This window comes from Neospora caninum, chromosome X, assembly GCF_000208865.1.
Source record: "Neospora caninum Liverpool complete genome, chromosome X".
NCBI classification, from domain to species: Eukaryota; Apicomplexa; class Conoidasida; order Eucoccidiorida; family Sarcocystidae; genus Neospora; species Neospora caninum.
This window is the reverse complement of record NC_018396.1, coordinates 1,729,468-1,750,292: the sequence shown is the minus strand read 5'-3', so window position 1 is coordinate 1,750,292 and position 20,825 is coordinate 1,729,468. Positions and strand designations below refer to the sequence as shown.

The 20,825-nt window shown below is 53.6% G+C and overlaps 4 protein-coding genes across 4 annotated transcripts; 2 read left to right on the top strand and 2 right to left on the bottom strand.

Moving 5' to 3' along the window:
• Positions 1–344: 344 nt before the first annotated feature.
• Positions 345–4,449, top strand: NCLIV_046910 (conserved hypothetical protein; the record flags this gene model as incomplete). The annotated part of the gene is made up of 3 exons (XM_003884241.1): positions 345–1,793; positions 2,117–3,374; positions 4,058–4,449. The coding sequence occupies 3 exons, from the start codon at positions 345–347 to the stop codon at positions 4,447–4,449; spliced, it is 3,099 nt and encodes a 1,032-aa protein (XP_003884290.1).
• Positions 4,450–7,780: 3,331 nt separating this feature from the next.
• NCLIV_046900 (hypothetical protein) lies at positions 7,781–10,186 on the bottom strand (the record flags this gene model as incomplete). The annotated part of the gene is made up of 5 exons (XM_003884240.1): positions 7,781–7,981; positions 8,330–8,515; positions 9,014–9,152; positions 9,498–9,621; positions 10,075–10,186. The coding sequence occupies 5 exons, from the start codon at positions 10,184–10,186 to the stop codon at positions 7,781–7,783; spliced, it is 762 nt and encodes a 253-aa protein (XP_003884289.1).
• A 3,094-nt stretch (positions 10,187–13,280) lies between these two features.
• On the top strand, positions 13,281–14,978 carry NCLIV_046890 (conserved hypothetical protein; the record flags this gene model as incomplete). Its single annotated transcript, XM_003884239.1, has 3 exons — positions 13,281–14,036; positions 14,292–14,456; positions 14,808–14,978. 3 exons carry the CDS (start codon positions 13,281–13,283, stop codon positions 14,976–14,978), a joined length of 1,092 nt encoding a protein of 363 aa, XP_003884288.1.
• A 1,630-nt stretch (positions 14,979–16,608) lies between these two features.
• Positions 16,609–19,334, bottom strand: NCLIV_046880 (conserved hypothetical protein; the record flags this gene model as incomplete). The annotated part of the gene is made up of 3 exons (XM_003884238.1): positions 16,609–16,702; positions 17,109–18,941; positions 19,078–19,334. 3 exons carry the CDS (start codon positions 19,332–19,334, stop codon positions 16,609–16,611), a joined length of 2,184 nt encoding a protein of 727 aa, XP_003884287.1.
• Between the last annotated feature and the right edge of the window lie 1,491 nt (positions 19,335–20,825).

Genomic DNA, 20,825 nt, shown 5'->3' with positions numbered 1-20,825 from the left:
TCGCGTGCGCGACTTGGGCCACTCGGCTCAATTTCGGCGCGCCTCTCTGAGACCTCTTGCGTGCTGCCTCCTTTACCGTGACTCTCGCGATTTCGCCGCACAACGCGCCTCACGCGGTGGGCAGAGCTGTGTACGCGGCTGCCTTGCTTCTTTATATCTATTTATGTAGTAACGCATATATATGTGCATATCTTCATATGCATGCACTGTGTACAGAGCACTGCACAGCCGTCGTTCCTCCGTGTAGCCCCCCCCCTCCTCGGGTTCTTCGTCTAAGTTGCCCTCATGCGGCAGCAACGTGCGGACCGCCCTCCCCTGCGTCTTCGCCTTCCTAGGCTCCGCTGATGGATTCTGCCGCCTCGCCGGCCGCGCGTTTGCAACCCCCAACAGGCGCCGCTGCGTTCGGCGCTCGAGTCAAGCAGGAAGACCGTCAGCGAACGCTCGCAGGTTCTCTCGGCGCCGTAAGGCATTCCAGGGATCGGCTGTGCGAGAGTCCCGGCGCTGCAGCGTCAGCTGAGGGCCGCATCCGAGCCGCGAGGAATTCCGCAGGTAACGAAACAGGAATTGGCGATGAAGGTGACGACAGCCAGCGAGGTGACGAGACAGCCGGAAAGGCGCGAAAGGGCTCGGTTGCCGACCTCCCGCGGGGCCAGGATGGTAAAGGAGAACGAACAGAATGGGCGGACGACGCGGGAGCCCTGAGCAGGTGCCAGGATGGGAAGGAAAGCAAAGAGACAGAATCCACCAAAGAGCAAGGTGGACGAGCGGACGAAGACGCGGAACGCGAGAGCGCGCCTCACGGGGACTGTCTGAAAGGCCGTTCACGTACAGGCTTCGACAGCCTCGGCTGTGTGCTCGGCTTTTCAGGATCATCCGGAGCCTCGGAGGCGCAGACGATGGACGAGGTTTCCTTGGAGGGCCGTGGAGCTGGACACGAAACGCGTGGTGTTGACCGAAGCAGTGCAACACAGACGGGCGACATCCACAGAGAGAGGAAGAAGCAAAGTTCAACCGTTCGGAGCCAGCTGACTGACGGGTTCCGCCCCGCCGGTATCTTTCCTGCGTCGCGGGAGCGGTTTGCGTCGTTCAGGACGAAACTCGCGCGAGGAGAGAGGGACGAAGGGAGAGTGGAAGTGCGAGGCAGAGAGAAGAGGAAAGAAGGCGGTGTAACAGGTCGGGAGGCAGGCGCGCCCCTCCCTGGAGCCGCGGATGAGGACGCGAAGGAGGCCGAGGGGAGACAGTCAAGCGCGGACGTCACGCGGGCAGCGACAAACCCGACGGCGGAACGGCTGGCGGCCGAGACTGAGCAGAGAGAGGCGGCAGATGAAGGAGAACTCGAGAAAGAGGAGCGAGGCACCGCGCGCAGTGAGGAGGCGACCAGATGCTGCAGCCGAAGCAGGAGCAACGGCAGAGAGAGCGCTTCTGGCGACGCGTGTGGCGGCGCGGAGGACGCGCGACAGGAAAGGAAACCCGAAAGGCCAGAAGAAAAGGGAAGGAGAGGGGAGACAAAGCGAGGGACGAACCGTGCCTCTCGTCTGCGTAGCTCGAGCTCTCCGTCGCCTCGGAACAGCGGAACTGTGGAGAGGCACGACGTAGGCAGGGCTGTTGACTCCCGCGGTGAGAACGGCGGACTGTGCGCGGGGCGAAGGCCGAGTTTAGGAGAGAACGCGAAAGCTGCGCCGCGATCGCAGCGTTCGAATCCTCGGCGCGCGTGCAGAGAAGGCCGAGGCCTGACGCCCTGTGGGGTCGAATGGACCCGCGAGCTCATCGCCGTCGCGAAGGAGCAGGCGGCTGTATGTCCACCCGAAACACCCCACTTTCGCTCGTGTCGCCAGCTCGCCGCGCTGAAGACAATGCCAACCGCCAGACGTCTTTCTCTTGTCGCTCTGTTCCTCTTTTTGCGCGCATAGGTAGATCTGGGCCGCATGCTACAAGCAAACGTGTGTGTCGTTTTCTTTCCTTCCGTGAACGCGTTTTTCTTCCTCGAATCCTCGTTTCTCGAACTCTCGTTTCTCGCCCCGCTCTTCCTTGCACTCAATCACGCCTTCTGCGCGCTCTTGCGTTTTCTTTTCCTCCCTGTCTTCTCCACTGCTCCCGTGCTCTGTCTTTTTCTCAGCGCCCCTCCGTTTCCCTCGAGCTGCAGTGTGCCGTCCGTCCCTCGCGTTTCCTTCGGGACTTCCTGGCCCTGCTCGTGTCGCTCTCCCGCTCCATGGGCTCCGCTCTCCCTGTATGCTTTCTCTCTGGTCAGCAAATCGCGTGGAGCACTGACGACTCGCCTTCGCTCCGCCGCCTCCTGACCGTGGTCCCCGAAGCTAAACCCGGCGTCGGCCGGGGTCTGTTCCTCCAGGGCGATTTGCCGGGCTGTCTCTGCAGCCTGTGGCTCGAGACACTGCGCGAGTACGCCGCCCGACGCCGGCGAAAGCGGAAGAAGGGCGCGGGGAGCGACGGAGAGGCCGAAGGCGGGCGGCGGAGACGGCCACGCGCTGTAGAAACAGCGGAACGGCTCGGCGCGGAAGCGGAGACGCGCCGGAGCGAAGGAGGCCGGGACGAGCGAGGGACAGAGGAGAGCGTGCGCAGGAAAGGACTTCAGGTTGAACGACGCAGACAAGGGGGAACAGGCGGGAGAGAAGGGCCGTTGGTAAGAAGTGGAGGAGGCGACAGAAGGCCGCCGACACATGGCGAGAGGCTGCAGCGCAGAAAGCGGAGGGGAACGAGGGGTAGAGAGCTCGGTGAGCGGCCGGAGGAAGAACGTGATGCGGCAGAGCAAGTCGAAGCAAGAGGAGAGAACAAGGCAACAGAAAGGCGGGATGACGCAGGGGACCGACACGAGAGCGAGGCGTGCCAGGCCGGCTGGAACGTCGATTTGAGAGGCCTCGTGGAGAACGAAGGAAGCGCGAAGCACGGACCTACGCCGCATCTCTCTGCGGCGACCGGTGGCATCCGCGCGGAGAAAGACGGTGAGCGAGGCGAGGCGGGAAAAGTGAAGAAGGGGGAAATCGAAGGCGACACATGTGGTTCCTCAGAGGCAGAGAGGCCGAAGCGGTCAACGGATCCTCCTGTGCAAGACAAGGACGGCGTGGGGGCCCACCGGGGACCGGAAAGGAGTGTAGCCAGGAGAGGAAAAGGATCCAAAGCAGAGATTTGGGAGAGGAAAGAGGCAGAACCGACTCGGAAAGAGACAAGATCGAAAGGCAGCGTCGTGCTACCCTGCGGATGCGGCGAAGATGGAGAGCGAGGCGGTTTCCGTCTCCTGTGTTTTCGGGGAGACGTCGTCCTCTCGGCTTACAACGACTGCCGGAAAAAAGCTTTTTCGGCTCTTGCGCCGCTGTGTGCGGCCGAGGCGGACTTCATCTACTCTCCAGAGGAGAACCCCGGTACGCGTGTGCAGAGATATAGTTCTCGTTCACACTTTTCTTTCTGCGTGCACGTGTGACCTACGGAAGAACCTCCGTTGAAGGATGTCTGTCTGTGTCGTCTGACTAGCATGTGAGCAGTAGTTTTCTTTCCTCGTTTTCCGGTTCCCACAATTCTGCCTTGAGGTGGGAACTCACTCCGGTTTCACAGCGCGTCTATCGTCCCGTCGTTTTGCGTCTCTTCCTAGCCGACGCGACCCTTTGGTAGAAACGGAGCAGCACGGTAGCGGCACACTTCCTAGTTGCGCCGAGCTCTGCTCCCCCTCAGCTCTGGTGTCTCGAGCCTGGTTCTGGCATCTCCTGACGCGTGGGCATTTATCTCTTCACAGACATCGTCCGTCTTGCAGCGTCTGTGGTTGCGATGCATCTGCGGTTTTTGAAATCAGCGGAAAGAAGCAAGCCGGGAGGCTGCTCCAGCAGAGAGGAGGCTCGGACACGCCGATTCAAGCTTGTGCGTGTGCACTCGTCTGTGCTTTTTCTCGCGTGAAACGCCTTTTTCGTCTATCCTGGCCGCGCCCTTTCGCGACGCGTGTAAACCTGAACGTTTAGGCAAATGTTCTTCAGCCGGGAGTGTGATACTGCCGCCTTTGAAGGCACATGTGTTTGCCCGTCCTGGCTGCTTTTTCTTCTTTCGTTCCTCTCAGGGATCGAGCCGGCGAGTCACCTGAGCCCGGCATTTACGCTAGCGTCTCTAGACATCCCCTTCAGTTTTCAGCTCCAGGCGAACAACTACTTGAATAGCGAACTCGTCGAGGAAGTCAAGGCCATTTTTGGAAACCATTACTGTGCTCGACACTGTCATGGGTTCTTCGATATCAACCAAGACAACATTCCTTGCATCGTGGTGAGCGCGACAGCGGACGTGGAACCGGTTCTTCTCGAGCTCTTGCTCGTCCTTACCCGGGAGGAAGGCCAGCTGGGAGGCAGCGCGGCCCACGCTCCTTTGGCCGGTCGCGTTCCCTTCTTCCTTCATCTTCTTTGCCCCGGGCTCTCCGCTACACAGTCAGAGATAGAAAGTTCTCTGCTGCGCGGATAGCGCAAGCAGCCAGAGGTGGTTTACCCTTTGTTTCCGTGTCGCACGTGTAACTGTTCCGGGCTCTTCGGGTCTCTAGAGAGAAGAAACCGGAGTTGCCAAACGCCGCTTGTTTCTCGTTCCTTTCACTGCTGTCTGTGTGTCGATTAGACCCGACCGGGAAGGAGGCTGTCGCGGGGCCCCTTTGGAGTTTTTTACGGATGGCGCGGCATGCGGAGCTTTCCGTGCGCACACGTCGGCTGTACCCACGTCTGTTCCCGCACCTGCAGCTGCTATGAAGAAGAGGCTCTGTGGCGGACCTGCTGGCGGAAACACCAGCGCTTGCCCGTGCCAGAGACACCGCAAGATGCGGAACGGCAGCAGCGAGGAGAGCGCGAAAGGGGGAGGAAATGCGAGAGAACCGAAGGGAAGAACAAGCGCTTGTGAGTGAACGCCTCCAGACGGAAGGAGAAATAATGTCGCTTTCCGTTTTCAGAGTACGCACAGGGCTTCAAGTATTTGTAGCGCTTCTCGGCACTTTTCAAGTCCTGACGTTGCTCGTGTACACGGCAGAAGCTGTTGCCGTGTTCCGATTCGCCTTTTTCCTCATCTATTTGGAAACGATCTTGTGTGATACAGTGTTCTCTGAGAGCCTCTCTGGGCATGCCTGCATGACGCACGGTGCTCACTTTTTTGTAAATGCCCCTTTGTCTACGGATGGCTTCTATTTCTCCGCAAACTTCCTCTTGGCCGCTGAGGCGATGTGGACACACCACATTATCTTGTCCCCACCTGTGGATTCGAGTGGCGACATTTGTTTATAGCCTTTTTCCTTGTCGACCGATTTGCGAGTCAACCGATTCAAACAGCCGAATACGTGTTTGCCCGAGAAGAAAGGCGTAGACTTCCGAGTGGTATGCGGCTTAGGGACAAAGTGTATATTTTCGTGCATGTGCATTCGAAAAATATCAGTTGTTTCCGCGCTTGTTCACAATATCGTTTCATTTGAACAGAAGACTGAACTGCAACCTCTTTGTGTTGGATGCAACAAATCAGTCATACCGCTCTTTTATGTCGCACCTCTCGACTCTGCGAGCCGTCAGGCAGTTTTTTCTCAAAAAGTTGTTTTCCTGGCACCTATCCGTGCACGACACACTGTGCTGCGACGGCTCCATCTCCTTCGTTCCGCCCCTCTTGTAGCGTGCCCTCTGGTGTAGCTTTTTGTCCCTATCCACATGCGCTGGAGGTTATCGCGGAAAATCCCAGAGGCTACGTTTGGTGTCACGGGATCCTATACGTGTTGAGTCCTTTTCCGTCCTCACCTCCTCTGGTCTACACATCCAGTGTGCCGTTCGTATTAACCGAAAAAGGCAAGGCCCTCTCGCTGTGGCTATTTGCTACAGAGATCCAAGGCACTTCACGGAAAGAGAGCGGATGGATCGGAGAGTGAGAGCGGTTAACCTTTCTTTTTCTTTACGTACTCGGGGCATGCAATACCAATCAGATAACAACTGAAGCTAGACTCCCTACGAGCTGGACTACTGTTTTAGATCTTGAATGTCTCTGTTTACCGGATCCAAGTTCCACTGTGCTTTTCAGACCATCATGTTTTTTAAGTGCATTAAGTATAGTGGTGTCCCCCCCAGCCCAAAACCATGACTTCGTAATTTCAATGGCGTGCGCTAGAACCATAACACAATCATATTTACACAGTTCAACCCCCGCCTACGCCTGGGAGTGAATTGTTCGGAGGATGTGTCCTTCCGGTAGGCTTATGTGGAGAAGTCTCTTGCGTAGCGGCACTGCGAGCCAAGCACAGGACGACCGCAGCTGTATGACAACGGGCGGCAGACCTGAAGGGAATGAATAGAAGAAACCCAATATTCATCCAATTTTTCCTTCGGAACGGGGAAAAAGAGGAAACAGTTAATATGCACGCCACAGACAAACACTGGAGACACAAGTATCCGCCTATTTGTGAGCGAAGCGCCAGAAGAAAGCCGAGACTGAAAGCGCTCGCTGCAAAATGATCATCGCTTCGACCGCTCCAAAAGCGCCTCATCGTCGGCGCTCAAAACAGAGTAGATCAGAGAAAAAACGAGGTTCCCCAAAGTTAAAAAATTGTGGCTTCTGTAATGCAGCATGCTGAGCTGTCTGGCGAAGAACGGCCGACGTTTGGTCGCCTGTCTGCTCTATATCAGAAAAATTGTCAGCCGGTTCCCTGCGGGTTAGTCCTTCTTCTTGCCGCAACGTAGCTTCGCGAGAAACGTTTTTCCCGATTTCTTGGAAACCGGACTGCCGCCTGGACTCTCAGGTGCAGGCATCTCGCTCTCAGCGCCCACGAGTCCTCTGTTAAAGCACAGTCAAAATCGCCACATTTCACCGTGCGGATACATCTGTTGGTGCGTTCCTGTGGCCAAGCAAACAGCGCTCAACATGTAGACCCGTTTCGGCCTCGCCGAACCCTTTCCGCGTCTCGGACGGCTTTTGTCAAGCGAACTCGACAACTTTCTTGTGCAGTTACGGGTTATGTTCTTGAAACAACTCCACTACCTGACGAGAGCTCTTTCTGGTACATTGACTTGAAAATGGGTCAGCAGTGTCGTCATTAGTTGCCCCGTCTCTACTTTATGTCAGTTTTCGGATCAACCGATTATTAGGACAGACTGCGTGTCAAGAAAAGTTCATAGCAAGAAATGCGCTTCTGTTCGTACGAAGACTTATGTTTTGCGCTGCTTTCGAGATATTTCACTCTGAGGAAGGAGCATGGAGCAGGTTATGCCCCATCTATGTCGTAGGGAGAATGTCGAGTGTCGCCGTCTATGCACAGCAACCGAACAGCAGGGACTTGTGCTGTGTCTCATGCGTCACTGTCTACTGACACTCCGGATACTAAAAAACACAATTTGAAGGGGGTGTGGAGTTAATTAGACGCAGCGCCTTGCGAGATCCGAGGGCATGAAAAAACGTGAACTTGTCACGTGGCCTTGAGCGCCAATTCGAAGCAGTGGAAGCAACGCCCCTTTGGACATGTGCCAGAAAAAACAAATTGTGTTCCTTTCCTTCATTTTCCGCTCTAGGGAGAAAGCATGTGGGTAAAAAGTGAGAGAGGAGTTGAAAACAAACATAACGCTCTCCGGAAAGTCTCTCTTCAAGAGATGACACGCTCTGGATGGTACGCTGCACACAGGAGAGTGTGATCTGCTCGCGGGTTCTCTGGAATCAACCCAAGGTGGCCTTCGCGCACCGGCGATTCCCTGCCTAAGACTTTCCAGGTGCAACGTGCCTGGAGAAGGCAATTTGTCTTGCCAGTCTTCCCATCTGGTACGCGTCAGGGAAAGAAATTGTGGGAGATTTACTCGTTCTTCTTCAAGCCAGAAGCAATAATCTCGAGGAAGTCCTTCTTCAGGGAGGCTCCACCAACAAGGAAACCGTCCAGATCGGGCTGAAGGATAAGCTCCGTGCTGTTTGCCGCGTTCACGCTTCCGCCGTACACAATACGCACTTTGTTGGCAACATCCTCGTTCACCTTAGCCTTCAAGAACGCGCGGATGTGCTGCACAGAACGGAGAATCACCACAGGGAAGAGGAGTGCTTGAGGATGCACAATGACGGAAGCCCTGTCAAATCCTGCCATATCGGGTCCATCCCACAGGTCAATACAAACAAGTCCAGAAGTCCTTTTCTTCAGAGTGTGCTCTTTCAAACAAACGACAGGGAATACGGGGAATAATAGACCCTTTAATAAGCTTGTCCACAGGAACAACACGGGTATGGCCGGTGTAAGCGTTACCTCTCGCTTATCGCCACACAAATGCTGCGATCGTAGGTAATACACTTCTGCGGTAAGCCTGCATGCTCCGAGTAAAAGCCAAAGATTTCCGTGGGAGAGAGAGTGGCTTACCTCATGAACTTCCTGAGCCTGGGCCGGAGTCGCCACTTTGCCGGTACCGATGGCCCACACAGGCTCGTAGGCAATGACGACGCGGTCCCAGTCGGAGATCTTTGGAAGGCATGCCTCGAGCTGAGCGTCGACGACATCGTTGGTCTTGTTTGCCTCCCGGTCTTTCAAATGCTCACCTACGCAGAGCTGCAGGAGTGTCACAGGGGAAAGACATCCAAATGGGACGAACAGCAGGGGAGGGACCGCAATGAACACCAACGGACGAAGCAATATGGACCAAGCCATGAATCGAGGACTCGCAAGGAGGACGCGAGCCACCTTGCCCGGAATCTTTCTGAAAGACTTCTTCGTACTCGCGGATCACTTGTGGACCACGTCTACAGTCACCTCCATCTCCACCCGCGCAGGCGAGCCGAGTCACCCACCGTAGTTCCAGTGGGCACCCTTCTGATCATTGCGCGACACTGAAAACGCTGCTTTGCCCAGCAAGCAGCAGGCGTGAGAACTCTAAATCGAAACGGTGCACTCGGCCTATTCGATGCTCCGTTTGTGTCAACGGTTGTTTACCGCGCCTTGCGCGGGTTCAACACCGTACGTGGAAACGCTTTGGGTCTACGGAGGAGCCGAGGCCAGCAGGTTCGACGACGCAGCACGCTGCAAAAAATGAGCACCACCGAGACTTACCACAACACTGAGGTCTTTCTCCTGGAGAATAATGTCCACCTTCTCCGCCACAACTTCGTCGGTTTCCCCATAGTATTGCCTTCGCTCGCTGTGACCCGCCAGGACCCAACGCAGGCCGAAGTCCTTGATCATTTCGACGCTGCAGGAACGAGAAAGCAGGAACCCGCAAACCGTGCGGCTACCGACGCCTCTATCGAGAGAAACGGAGATGACCCCCCGCAGCTGCCTCCGGAAAAGCACGAGTGAACTGTGAAATATGTTCCCTAGTCATGATTCTCCACTGCCGAAAGGGAGAGACTGCCGGCCCTTTTTCGTGTATGAAAACGGCCGCCGACGTGTAAGCGGAACGACGTGCAGCGGCACGCAGACTTAGCTAGGTAACACCAACGCTTCACTGTGCCCACGAATACATTTGTGCAGAGAGCCTCAACTTCAGCAAAAGTGAAACGCGAATACTTTCCGGCTGGCGTAGGTATTGACACACCTGATCTCCCCAGTGAAGGCTCCATTGTGTGTCTTGGAGCAGTTCTGCAGACCGACGTGGAACTTGCTAGGGAGTTTTTCCCGAGCCAACGAGGCATGCAGGGCCGGTGGGAAGATGACAACATCTGCACACGCACACACACGCACAGATATGAGGGAACTTACACGAAATGATGCAAAGCAGTTCAATTACAAGACGCTGCGAAGCAAGTATGCACACAAGGTGTGGCGGACAGATCACACGCAGTGCCGCCCGGGGAGATCTACTGCAGACAAATGTAACTCTTCTCTATTGAGCACAAGGGGCGCCACCTTGTGCAATCTCTCTACCGTCCCTTGATGAACAAGACATTCGCTGTGAGCTACGCGAGGTAAGGCTGAAACGAACAGCAACGCGGAGAAAATCGGGGAGAGGGGGAGGGGTTAACCGCGTGTGGGTCCAGACATCCTCGCGGAAGCTATGGGGATGTCAGTTGCGCTTTCATAGCTGACATGCCTGTACACTCCGTTCCGACAAGGTTCTGTGCCACAAATTCGTCCCATTGAGTCTGAAAAGGCATTCGTTTCGACAGGTTTACCGATAGATTTTGGGTCGAACCCTGTTTTCCCAAATTCGCCGCAAAGGTCCGTGATGGATCCAACAGTGCCATTGCACTTCCAGTTGCCGCCGACCCACGGAGTGCGCACCATTTTGAGAGTATCGAAAAAAACGCGAAAAGATTCGGGGCTTCGGGTGTCAAAAATCTGCAGAAAAAAAGGAATTTGAGGGATTTGAGAGAGCGAGGATGACAGGGATCCTGTCGCAAAGTTTCCACGGATGCGCTGTACGCCGTGCGTGCAACTAGTCAGACACCGTGCGGTGGGCATTCACCCAGAAGCAGAACAGCGTAGACGGGACGTGAAAAACAGCGCGCCTGGAACTGTGGCAGAGAGGCCAAAGATCAAGCAGACTTCTCTATAGATCGTCGAAATGCACACACCGCTTAACAGAGACATGTTTCACGGTGCTGCTTTTGGGGCAGAGTTCATATTTCCCGTTCATGGGGTGTGAACCCCTGGTCCGTCCTCTGACGCGCACACATTCTGCCGGAAATGCGTGGCCACAGAGGACCGCACACCCGGCAATCAACTGGCAGCACACGCGTGGGCCAGTCTCACTACTGCGTGCACACAGAACGGCAAGCACCGTTACCGTAAACGATCAAACTCTACTGAAAGCTACACTTAGCGACGCTGTATGCTCCCTCACTCTCTAATGGCAACAGCCCCACCCGCATGTAGGGCATAAGGAAACTTGCGTGCTCCTCAGGTTGAACAACACCATCAGGTGATGCGTGACTCTGGTGTGCGGAGTTCCAAGTACCCTAGAGTTGCGACTGAGGCTGTTGTTACCTCGGTTTTCCTCACCACACGACTGCAGTGGACCAGTTAACTCAGTTGGCCAAACGCCGCCAGCCGTGGGTGGGCTCCTGAGGATCTCAATTCACTGGTGAGGTGATTGGCTCACAGAGAATAAATGGGTTATTCCTTCCAACACCCGTATGATTGTCAAGTGTGTGCGGATACAATTGAACAAGGCCTCTCTGTCTCTCCCACGGCCAGTGCAGTGGAGAAACATAAACATTCCTGTTTCCTTGTGAGATATAGCATTTTTGCTGGCTCTTGGAAGTTCGCACGGTGTTCTATTTGCGCCCTTGTGACGGGAAGATTCGGTTCAACTATTAAAACGTGTGATACGGAACTGTACCACTCTAGGTTTTAAACAGTCAAAGTAGAGTTAGACGGAATCAATGAGCTTCTGTTCCAGGGTTTCCGTTTCCTCCGAAACGGGAACGAGCAGATGTATGGCTATCCTTGTCCTTAGGGCTGCGCTCTCCGTTGTTTATCCACGCGTTGGTTACATCCTAAGGATGCTACCATTTTATGAGATTACGAAAGCATCGATTGGGTGAGCATGCTAGATGAGTACTTGCGAATTCTGCGGAATGTGGATAGTGCGAAAACGATTGTTCATGGTGCGGGTCTTCGTGAACCTGACTACGGATTCCTGTCTGTCACAAACTTGACAGCGCGACAATGGTGAATTCAAAATTAATGTAGCAGTTTCCACTTAAGCAAACTAAAATCTGACGAGACAGCCGCTCACAGGAGGATCACTGGTCTCTGCACCGCACTACCACAGGTACCCTTTTTCTGCCGTGGCCTTTCGCTGGATAAACAAAGACTGATTGAACGCGTGGCCCTCTGCTAACGATGAAGGAACAGGCACACATCGTCTGTCCAGGAGTGAGTTCCAAATATGGACAGTGTCCACCGCACGTATCGTACGCACGACAGAGTCAAGTAAGCTGGAGAATCTTGCGGGTAATTTCCGGTGAGCCGACGACGGCTTCGGCCATTCAGGCTCAACAATCGTCTGGCAGCAGCCATAACAGCCCACACTCGAAGATCACAGCAGCTAACATGAGCTTTGAAAGAATATGGCAGCTGAATACCATATAGGAAGAATACAGCTTCTACAGCTCACGAGGGAAGACGATGCAACCACCCGCACTGCAAGAATGCAGCCGCTACAACCTATTTGTGTTCGTCCCGACAAGCAGAGCTGTTGACGCCGCTGGCAGTTTCGCTGCAAAGACAGAGGAAAAGCAGGTGATGAAGTGCTACTCGGAAAAATGCTGGACTTTTGGGTAAGAGGAACCAGGGACGTTTCTCGGAGATGACGACGGCGACAGCCTCTCTCCGACAGTCTCTCTGTCGGGCATTGCTGCCGCCGTCAGATCTCGAAGGGCTACGTAGTTTCAAGGGACTGAAGACCCAAGGTTGATAAGGTCATCATCTTTCAAACTAAGGCCGAGGAATTGTGGCAGTCAGCAATTTGTTGAACTGGTTTCTTTAAAAATAAACGGCTCGCGGCTCCCAACACTACCTACGTTGTCCGGAAGCGTTCACCCGCCCTCCATACTCGTGGCCACATACCGCCAAGTTCAGCAACTCACCTGTGTACGAAAAAGCCTATCCTACCAAAGTTCTTTTTTACGTGAGAACAGCAAAATACAGAAACTCTACCTGAGGCTCGACAGCAAGGGTGACAAGGATTGCTGCCACCCTTGCTGTGAGACTACCGCGTGTCGCCAGTGGCCGTGCCTCCGGGCTACCCGAAGAAAACACCGCGAAATTTGGCAAAAACAGTGAACTGGCCGCCTCACGAAGCAGGTGTGTTTTCAAAGCCGGAGACCAGCCCGGCAGTGCTAGTATAAGTTGGAGCACGCTAACGCGTCAGTTTGAAGACATGTGGTGTGCTCGCAAACCCATGCTAGTGGTGTGGGGCGTCGCAGCCTATGAATTCGCGACGAGCGGACCAGAGTTAAGTTCGGCACACGCTGCAGCTTGGCACTTGCACAGACCCACTAGCGGGTGACTGCACAGCCCGACAGGCCGAGAGCTACGCTGGCGCAGCATTGCGACATGTTGGAGCTCCCTTCCGGTGCAACGTTGACACCACAGGAAATATTGGACGGACATAATTTTATTTGTGTGTTTAATTGCCCGCTTTTTCCTGCATGGAATTACCTCCATCGCTTTTTATAGAGCTTCTCGAAGAGTCGACGAATGTGAGTGTGACAGGTGCGGAAACGCTGGTACGGCTAGTGCAGCGATTTGACCTCCTGCAGCTCGAGTACTCGTGAATCGGTTTCGCCTCTTCGACCTCGGTACCATTTTCAGTTGAGAAGTGACTGTTTTTCTTTTGTACTCAACCCTTTTCTCTCACTCCCTGTGGGCAATGGATCAGGGCGAGAAGCCTTGCAACGACCGGTCACCGGGATACCGCCCTGCCCCAGCAGGGACAACGCTGTTTCTTTTCCCCTTTTTAGGGGATGTGTGCAGTTGCTGCTCAAGTTGCTACGACTGCTGTGGAAAGTGCGGCTGCTGCCCGCAGTGCTGCACGTGTGGTCCCCCTTGCCCGGGATGCTACTACAACATGCCCTGTCTATGCTGCTGCTGCCGGCCTGTGCTTCCGGGGAAGCACATCGACGAGGACGAGCTAGTACCGGAGTCTACAGCTGCGGATGAAGTTCTCAAAGATATCGAAGAAGAACACTTTGGTGAAGAAGCTGGAGAGGAGGAGGAGGAAGGCGAAACGGCGCCACCTTCAGAGGCAACAGAGGTGACGGGGGCAGCAGACGTGTTGCCGGTCCGTACCAGGGTTGCGGCTAAGAAGAGGGCAAAGGCCCAGCCCAAGAAGCATGCAGCCAAAAGCCAGCCGAAAATGTTCACCGGGTCTGCTGCTGGGGCACCCCCACCACCTGCAGAGGCTTGTACTGGTCCTCTGCCTGAGCCTGAAGAGCCAGCAACTCCACTCGGTATGGGGGTCTACCTTGTGTATAGCACTGAAAATGGCGGCACCATGTACATGAAGTGGAGCAAGACACCGTTATCCGGTCCAGGTGTGTTGGCATATATCGAGCCGACGAAGGAGGTTGGCGCGTTCAAGTTCGAAAAGAAGGATGGTGTTGAACACATTGGCAGTGGCTTTGAGGTACGTCCTGTCTGGGTACTCTGTACTCTGCAACAGCGCTTGAGGCATACCGTCGAGACCGGTTTCCTCGGGCGGTTCAGGATCGGGCGGATGACTAGCATTGGGCTTTCTTTTCCGTAGGCGGCCGTTTTCCTGAAGCATGAATCTGTTGATGATGCAGAATCAAGACGGTGGAGCGGTTGTTGCTGCTCAGACGCTGGCGTGACCGAGCTTGATGCCAGAGCCTGTGCCCCTTTCGACTGTTTCCCTCCACAGCAAGACTTACAGAGCAGCTTCGTCGCCGATCGAAAAAAGTACTACGACGGGTGGGCTACGTTCTTGAAGCAGATGGACGCCGCGGATGGCACGCTTGTTCTTCTTCCGGCGGCGACGCTTCAGCCGCCTCCGAAAGTCAAAGTGGTTGTGCTTTCGCATAAAAAAGTGAGACACAAAACTATAAAGTGCCTGCTTGTTGTGCAAAGGGATCCTGGATCCCGCAGCAGGTATTTCCCGCGACGATGCACTGTTGTTACTGTGGTCAAATCACGTGTGCAGACATGAGACGAGCTTTTATCCACGAATATGTCGCAACAGCGTTCTTGAGGACCAGGAATCGGTTAGGCAAAGCACACGTCAAAGGTAGAGAGTGCTACGTAACTGTTGGTCAGTTGATGCGTTTTACTACAACGCGTGTGGAAAGCCACTAATCGAGTCTGTACAAGATAGCAAGGGTGAGCCCATCAATAACGCGTACTTCCTAGTTAGATTTTGTGTTTGGGGTGCTTTTTGCAGATGCGTGTCCTGGAAGCCGACACCCGTCTACCAAAGGAAGATGTGGAACTGATGGCCGTCGTTCCGGCCACCGTCGTGAAATTTGACGTTCCGACGATGGAAGTAGGAGAGTTTGCTGCGTTTGCGAATAACTATGGGTCCCTCATCAGCTTTGTCCCGGCCAAGAAATGAAGTGTTCATACGAAAGAGGCCAAATCTTATCAGGATGTTTCAGATCTATCTACGTCGTAAGCACCCTGCCACCCATGCAGTTTTCGTGCTGCTTCCCATCGGGTGCGATCTGTCCGGCCCCCACGAGGTTTCGAGTGGTAGCCCAGTTCTCGGGCCGTGAAGGGTTCGGTTCGTTTTTGCCAACGATGCCACGCAGCGGTCTGTATTTCCAGCAGCAGTTTTAGGAAAGGTTAGTTCTATATAAAAATGTTGTCTTCCTCGAACCGTCCGTGCTGTAGTAGACAAGGCGGGAACCCAAGTAGTGGTTGTATGGTACGCTGACAGGGTATCGAATGAGCATCACAAACGCCGGTTCACGCGTTTGTGTCATTTGTGCTGTTCCCACCGCGTTCAAGCAACTTCTACCGAAGGTGCCACTGGTTTCTCCTTGAGGGACCACTGCCGGTGGACAGCTCACATGGCTCCGTTCGTACTTCTCAGTAGGTATACGCTCTGCAGCTTCGCAGAGTCGCAGCAATCGTGGTGTCGTTGTATAGAACTCAACTAGATAACTAGGAACAAACTAACCAAGCGCCATATCACTGGTGTATTAGCCAATGAACCAGCCGGCAACGGGCCTGCGGCGCTCGAGTTAGCATGATGGGCGACTCGTGCTCAGTCTCACTCCATGTCGGCAGAGATAAGCAATTATCCGTTAGATCGCAGTGAAAGCAGTTGTGAGCAGAAAACAGGAACTACGGCATCGAGCAAGCATTTGAATGATTGTTGGCTAATTGGCGTCTCCAAGGTTAACAACGTTGCCACGGCTACCTGTGGGAGGGGATTTCGATATTCTCCCCGATATTTTTGTCGGGATTCCTGCTATCTGCATCTGCAGAGAAGCACTATGGACCTCTGAAATTGAGCAGGCCTCTTGTTCAATACTGCTCCAGGAAGTCTGATATCATCAGCTACAGGAAGCTGCACTATGGATGTTCAATTGTGCTAGCATGCGAAAAGGCGACACACCAAAGCTCTTTCAAACCTAAATGGCAAGTTATACAACCGCGTGAACAGTCGATCTGTGGGCTGCCCTCTGTTTTATTCCCATGGTTACTTAGGATGTAAACCAGGATTAGTGTGAGCATAGGGATGGATGTTGCGCTACACGGACATTCTATACTGTTGCACATTTCCGTTTAACATTGTCTGTTGGAGACCTGAGTGAAGTCCTGAACAGTCTCACAGCTCCTCTGGATCGATGCGTTGTACGGTAGAATGAGTTTCGTGCTATCGCAGCCACGACGGTCCCATCGAGAAAAAAAAATGTTGCCATGACTACGAGTTCGTACAGACAGAGCCGTCCACTGGTCACCGCTTTGAAGGTTCACACTTTTTTGCATGCGAACAACATAACAGCAGGACGGAAGGAAGAGCAAATATTGCTTACTGTCTGTTGGATAAGGGAGGCTGCTCGAGGCAAGCCAGTGTGGTGAGGACAATGAGGGTTTCTTGACAAATGTTGAGGCGCGCCATAAGGAAAACGACAATACAGACTTCAAGTCACAGTGCAGCACGCACGAAAATGCATTGTGTAAGACCAGGTACTGGCCTAATCATACGCCTGCCGTTGCTGGAACCCTTGCCTGCTTTACTGATTTGTATGGATTACCACAAGTGGAGGGGGACTACGCAACTTCGGTGTCTGCCAGACCCGTCGAACAATTTCATGGGAGCAGCAGAGACTGAGGAACCACCCTGAAAACATCAACCAGATTCTCTGCCGTACTTTCGCATTGCATAGCCGCAACAGTGATTTTTGACAAAGTGGCAAGACGACGAAAACATGGCACAGTCGACTTCATGTCCTGCAGCCATAACGCTGTTTACGCGCTACGGATCAATACGAACAGAGGAAAACATGCGCAGCGTAACAGAAGGAAGAAAGCGGTAAATGAGGTTTGTAAGTGCGACGCCACTACGTCAAACAACTCACACGAGGACTTTCTCAAGGAGTATGCCAACCCTAATCGTGATCTAGAGATGGCTGATAAAAGCCTGTTTGCTTCCCGTTTGGGTTTCTACGGCCACGAAAGATCTGTTGCTGCAGCACTATCCGGTACTCCGGACGACGGGAGAGTTGTACCACACTCAGTGGGGACCACATCTGCGGCAGCTGCAGATTCAGAAGCAGTATTATGATGATCGACACGGAACTCTTTGGTTTGTTGATGATCGACTCGATTCTTCTGGTGCATGCCTCGTAAGACATGCTTTACACTATCCAAGGCAGCAGTAGCCGAAAACGATGGAGGAGGAGCGGGGGTGCACTCAGCAGTGCGGGACTGAGGAGAGCAGACCTGACCGGCGAATGGACTAGGTGAGCATGTGGTGGTCTGGGGTGAAAATATATCGTCTCCTGGCCTCGATCCAAAATCAACAGAGCGTTTCTGCACGCTTGCCGCGGGAGCTGGGAGGGAAACCACCTGGCCAGTGCCTCCAGAACTGCGAACGCCACCGCAGAGCGACCCCAACCCAGGGGAGTTAGTCAAACCACAAGAGGTTTGGGCCTCTGGCGGCAACTGGCAACCTGCCTCGGCAAGTGCTCCCATCAAGCCGATCCGAACACGTTCGGCGAGATCGTGGTCGTCCACGCATGCTTTTTGTTCGGAACACAACGCGTCCTCGATTATCACTGCTGCTTGCTGTGCTGTCGCTGTTGTTAAGGACCGGGCGGTACCCGATGACAGTGGTTCCTCGTGCCCGAGATGGTCAGAATTCTTGACTACATGGAGTAAGGACGACCGAGAAGATTCGCCAATGATCGGCGATGTGCATGCGCTCCACATGGCTCCACCACCTCGCATACTGCTGAGCCTTGAGCCTTCAGCCTCATCAAATTGTTCTTCCGCTGCCGATGACGACCCGGTATGATCGCCGCAAGGATCAGAAAGTGCGAGCTTCTTTAGCTGGGCAATTAGCGCCTGTGTTGCCGAGGGGTAGGAGTCCTCGATAAAAGCCTGTCTACATGATGTACCAGAGCCAGACGATGAGGTGGCATCTCCGAAAAGATCGTCCGATATAGTTTGGCCGCCATACGCGCTAGAAGCCACGTTGGGAGGGGTCGAATCTATCATTGAAACAGCCGCTGTGGTGGGTTGTTCGTGAAGTTCAGTCTGACTTCCAGTGGGTTGGAGGCTGACAGCAAGCTTGACCGCCAGGTCCAAAATGATGATTATTTGATCAACCGAAAGCTGATTCACCTGGGGGCCGATGAGCTGTTGCGCTAGCGCCATAATAAGAGCTTGACGCAGAACGTCACTATCCAGAAGCTCGTGCAGTTCAGCACCCTGTGGCTGCTCAGCAATAGCGTCTTCCTTCACTTTGATGCGCCGATCCCTTTGTGTTCGAGCACTTTTCGATAGTGGAGAAGGGTGTCCCATGAGCGAATGACTACTGCTCATATCGTAGCTCTTAGGATTTCTTTTCAACTGATGCTTTGGAGTGAACGGCTGCCTCCTGTTAGGCATATCCTGAGCACGCAATTGCTGAGGTGTTACATCTGCTGAAGATGCAGAACGGACCCCATAGAAGTGGTGCTCGGCACTGTACAGTGCTGCTGCAGCTGCCGGGTGTTGGTGTAATGCTATGTCTTGAAGTTGCTTGGCGGAAAGAGGAGACACAGGTGAAGACAACCATCTCTGCATGCCAGATGAAAAGCTATTATCTCCATTGCCCCAAATTGACTGAATAAGGGGATTCGAATACGGATGTCGTATCTCGTCAACAGAGTGGGCGAAGGGGCAGTAGTGGCGGTCGCAGTTCGGAAACACACTACAGATCTTAGTCTTGTACATGAGAGGGTGATAGAGTTCCTCTTCCTTGGAGTGTGCATATGTACAGCTGCGGCCACGCGTACAGTGGCGGATGAGGCTCATTTTACTGTTCGATCGTCTGAACTCGATGCCGGGGCAAAGATGAGGACTGAACAACACAAGACACAACGACTCTCGACGCCCATGAAACCATACTTTCCGACCCTACTTCGAAGCCACTCCGCTAATCGGTGCTGAGGCCGCTTGTGGCAGAACCTTGCAGGCCAGAAGAGAAGACAGCTTACTCGTAAATGATCTCATATGGATTCCTGCGTTGCCAAGTGAGGCAGTGAGAATGCGGGCAAGCGTCTGGCTGAGCACAATGTGCCTTCTGATGATTCTCACATAGTTGCGTGCGGAAGGTCGCCAGCTCAACTTCGGACAGCGTGTAATGCCTCAAACCGGGGGGGGACGCAGGCGGTGGCGGAGGCGGGCGCTGCTTGGGAGCCTGAGCAGCGCCGGCTCTAGGAATTGCATTGAGAAGACTGTACTGGTACTGCATTTTGTCGAAATGGCTGTCCGAAATATGTGATGAAAAACGGCTCGGAAAGGCCTCTCCTAAATCGATCTGTTAGGCCGCTGAAGTAAGTAAGGAATGAGGAGCCTTTCAGCTACCAGAGTGACGTCAGGCGAGCAGAGAGGGCTGCGTGTATTTAAATAAGCTGTTCAGGCGTTCCGTCTGGAAACTCGTGTTAGCATTCGTTCGGCACCGGCGGCGAAGGATGTTGAATGATGCCCAGAAGAGTCATAATGCCGTCAGTTCTGCAATCACACAACCAGGCGTGCACACACAGGACTGTATTCTCTCTACACAGTCAGCTGCTGAATGCATATAGACTCCCCGTTGTACGGAGGTGCCTCATACCTTGGCGAGTCGGAATCATGAAACAGTATTGGTTTGACATCGGAAAGAGAAGCCTATTCTCCAGCTTTCTGCGCTCGAGAAAGTCTCCCAGATATGACTGTTCACCTGGTGAGGATAGCTGCGATCTCGAAAGACGAAGCACGACGTTCAGCGTGCCGCTGATCTAATGCACATCCGACGTTTTAGCCCGAAAACGGGAACATCCTTACAGGCTGACTCGAGGAGCCAGTGAATATCACCAGTTGTCTGAAGATTGATTTATTTGCAAGACGGAGGCAAAATAACGAAGACGTGAAACACTTTGGAAGCAAAAAGCAAGAAAAAAAGCATAGGGTGTCTTCTTGGAAAAATCTTTGTTTTGGAAAGCGATAGAAAGGGAATGCCAAGTGGACGATGAAACACCTGCTGCTGGGAAACGAGTGACAAGTTATTCTTCAAGTTTGAGTGATTTTCGACAAAACGAACAGCCAAATTTGTTTATAACCTCAAGTGATACAGAGCAGGCATTGGCCCGTCTCAAACGGGAGCTGTTCGAATAAGAGCCGACGTCCAAGATGAAGATTACTGAAGCAAGTCAGTATCCTATGCAACATGACCAACACAAATTGACCGGAAATTGACAGACCAAAGCCGTCGCTTAAGGATGGGGCAACAGAGCCATTGGTACCTTAAATGTAATTGGCCGATGCGACCGTATGTCACAGATACTGGAGTTTGGGACTCGCTTGACAAATGAACTATGAATATAAACGGCAGCGCGGTCCACTGACACGATCTAGATAAATCTTGCCTTCGGATGCTTTGAAATAATGATTATTAACTGTGCGAAGCCCAAGCGGGATACTCCAAAAGGAAACGCCTTGCCGGCGCACAGCCGAAGATGCGAGTCGGCCTCTGCCAGGGGAGGGGCCTGCTGGCAGTGTCGCAAATCGCAGTCTAGCGCAGCAGTGTTACAGTGTATGAATGCGTGCATGATACCTGATGGCAGCATTGACGACGCATATTCTTTTGAATATGGGGACTGCGAAGTCACTATCCGTGCTGTAGGCTGCGTTAACAACCACCATCAGTGCCACACGAGCAGAAATAGTCTTGTCGTTCCTCTAACTGCCATAACTGTAACTAGAG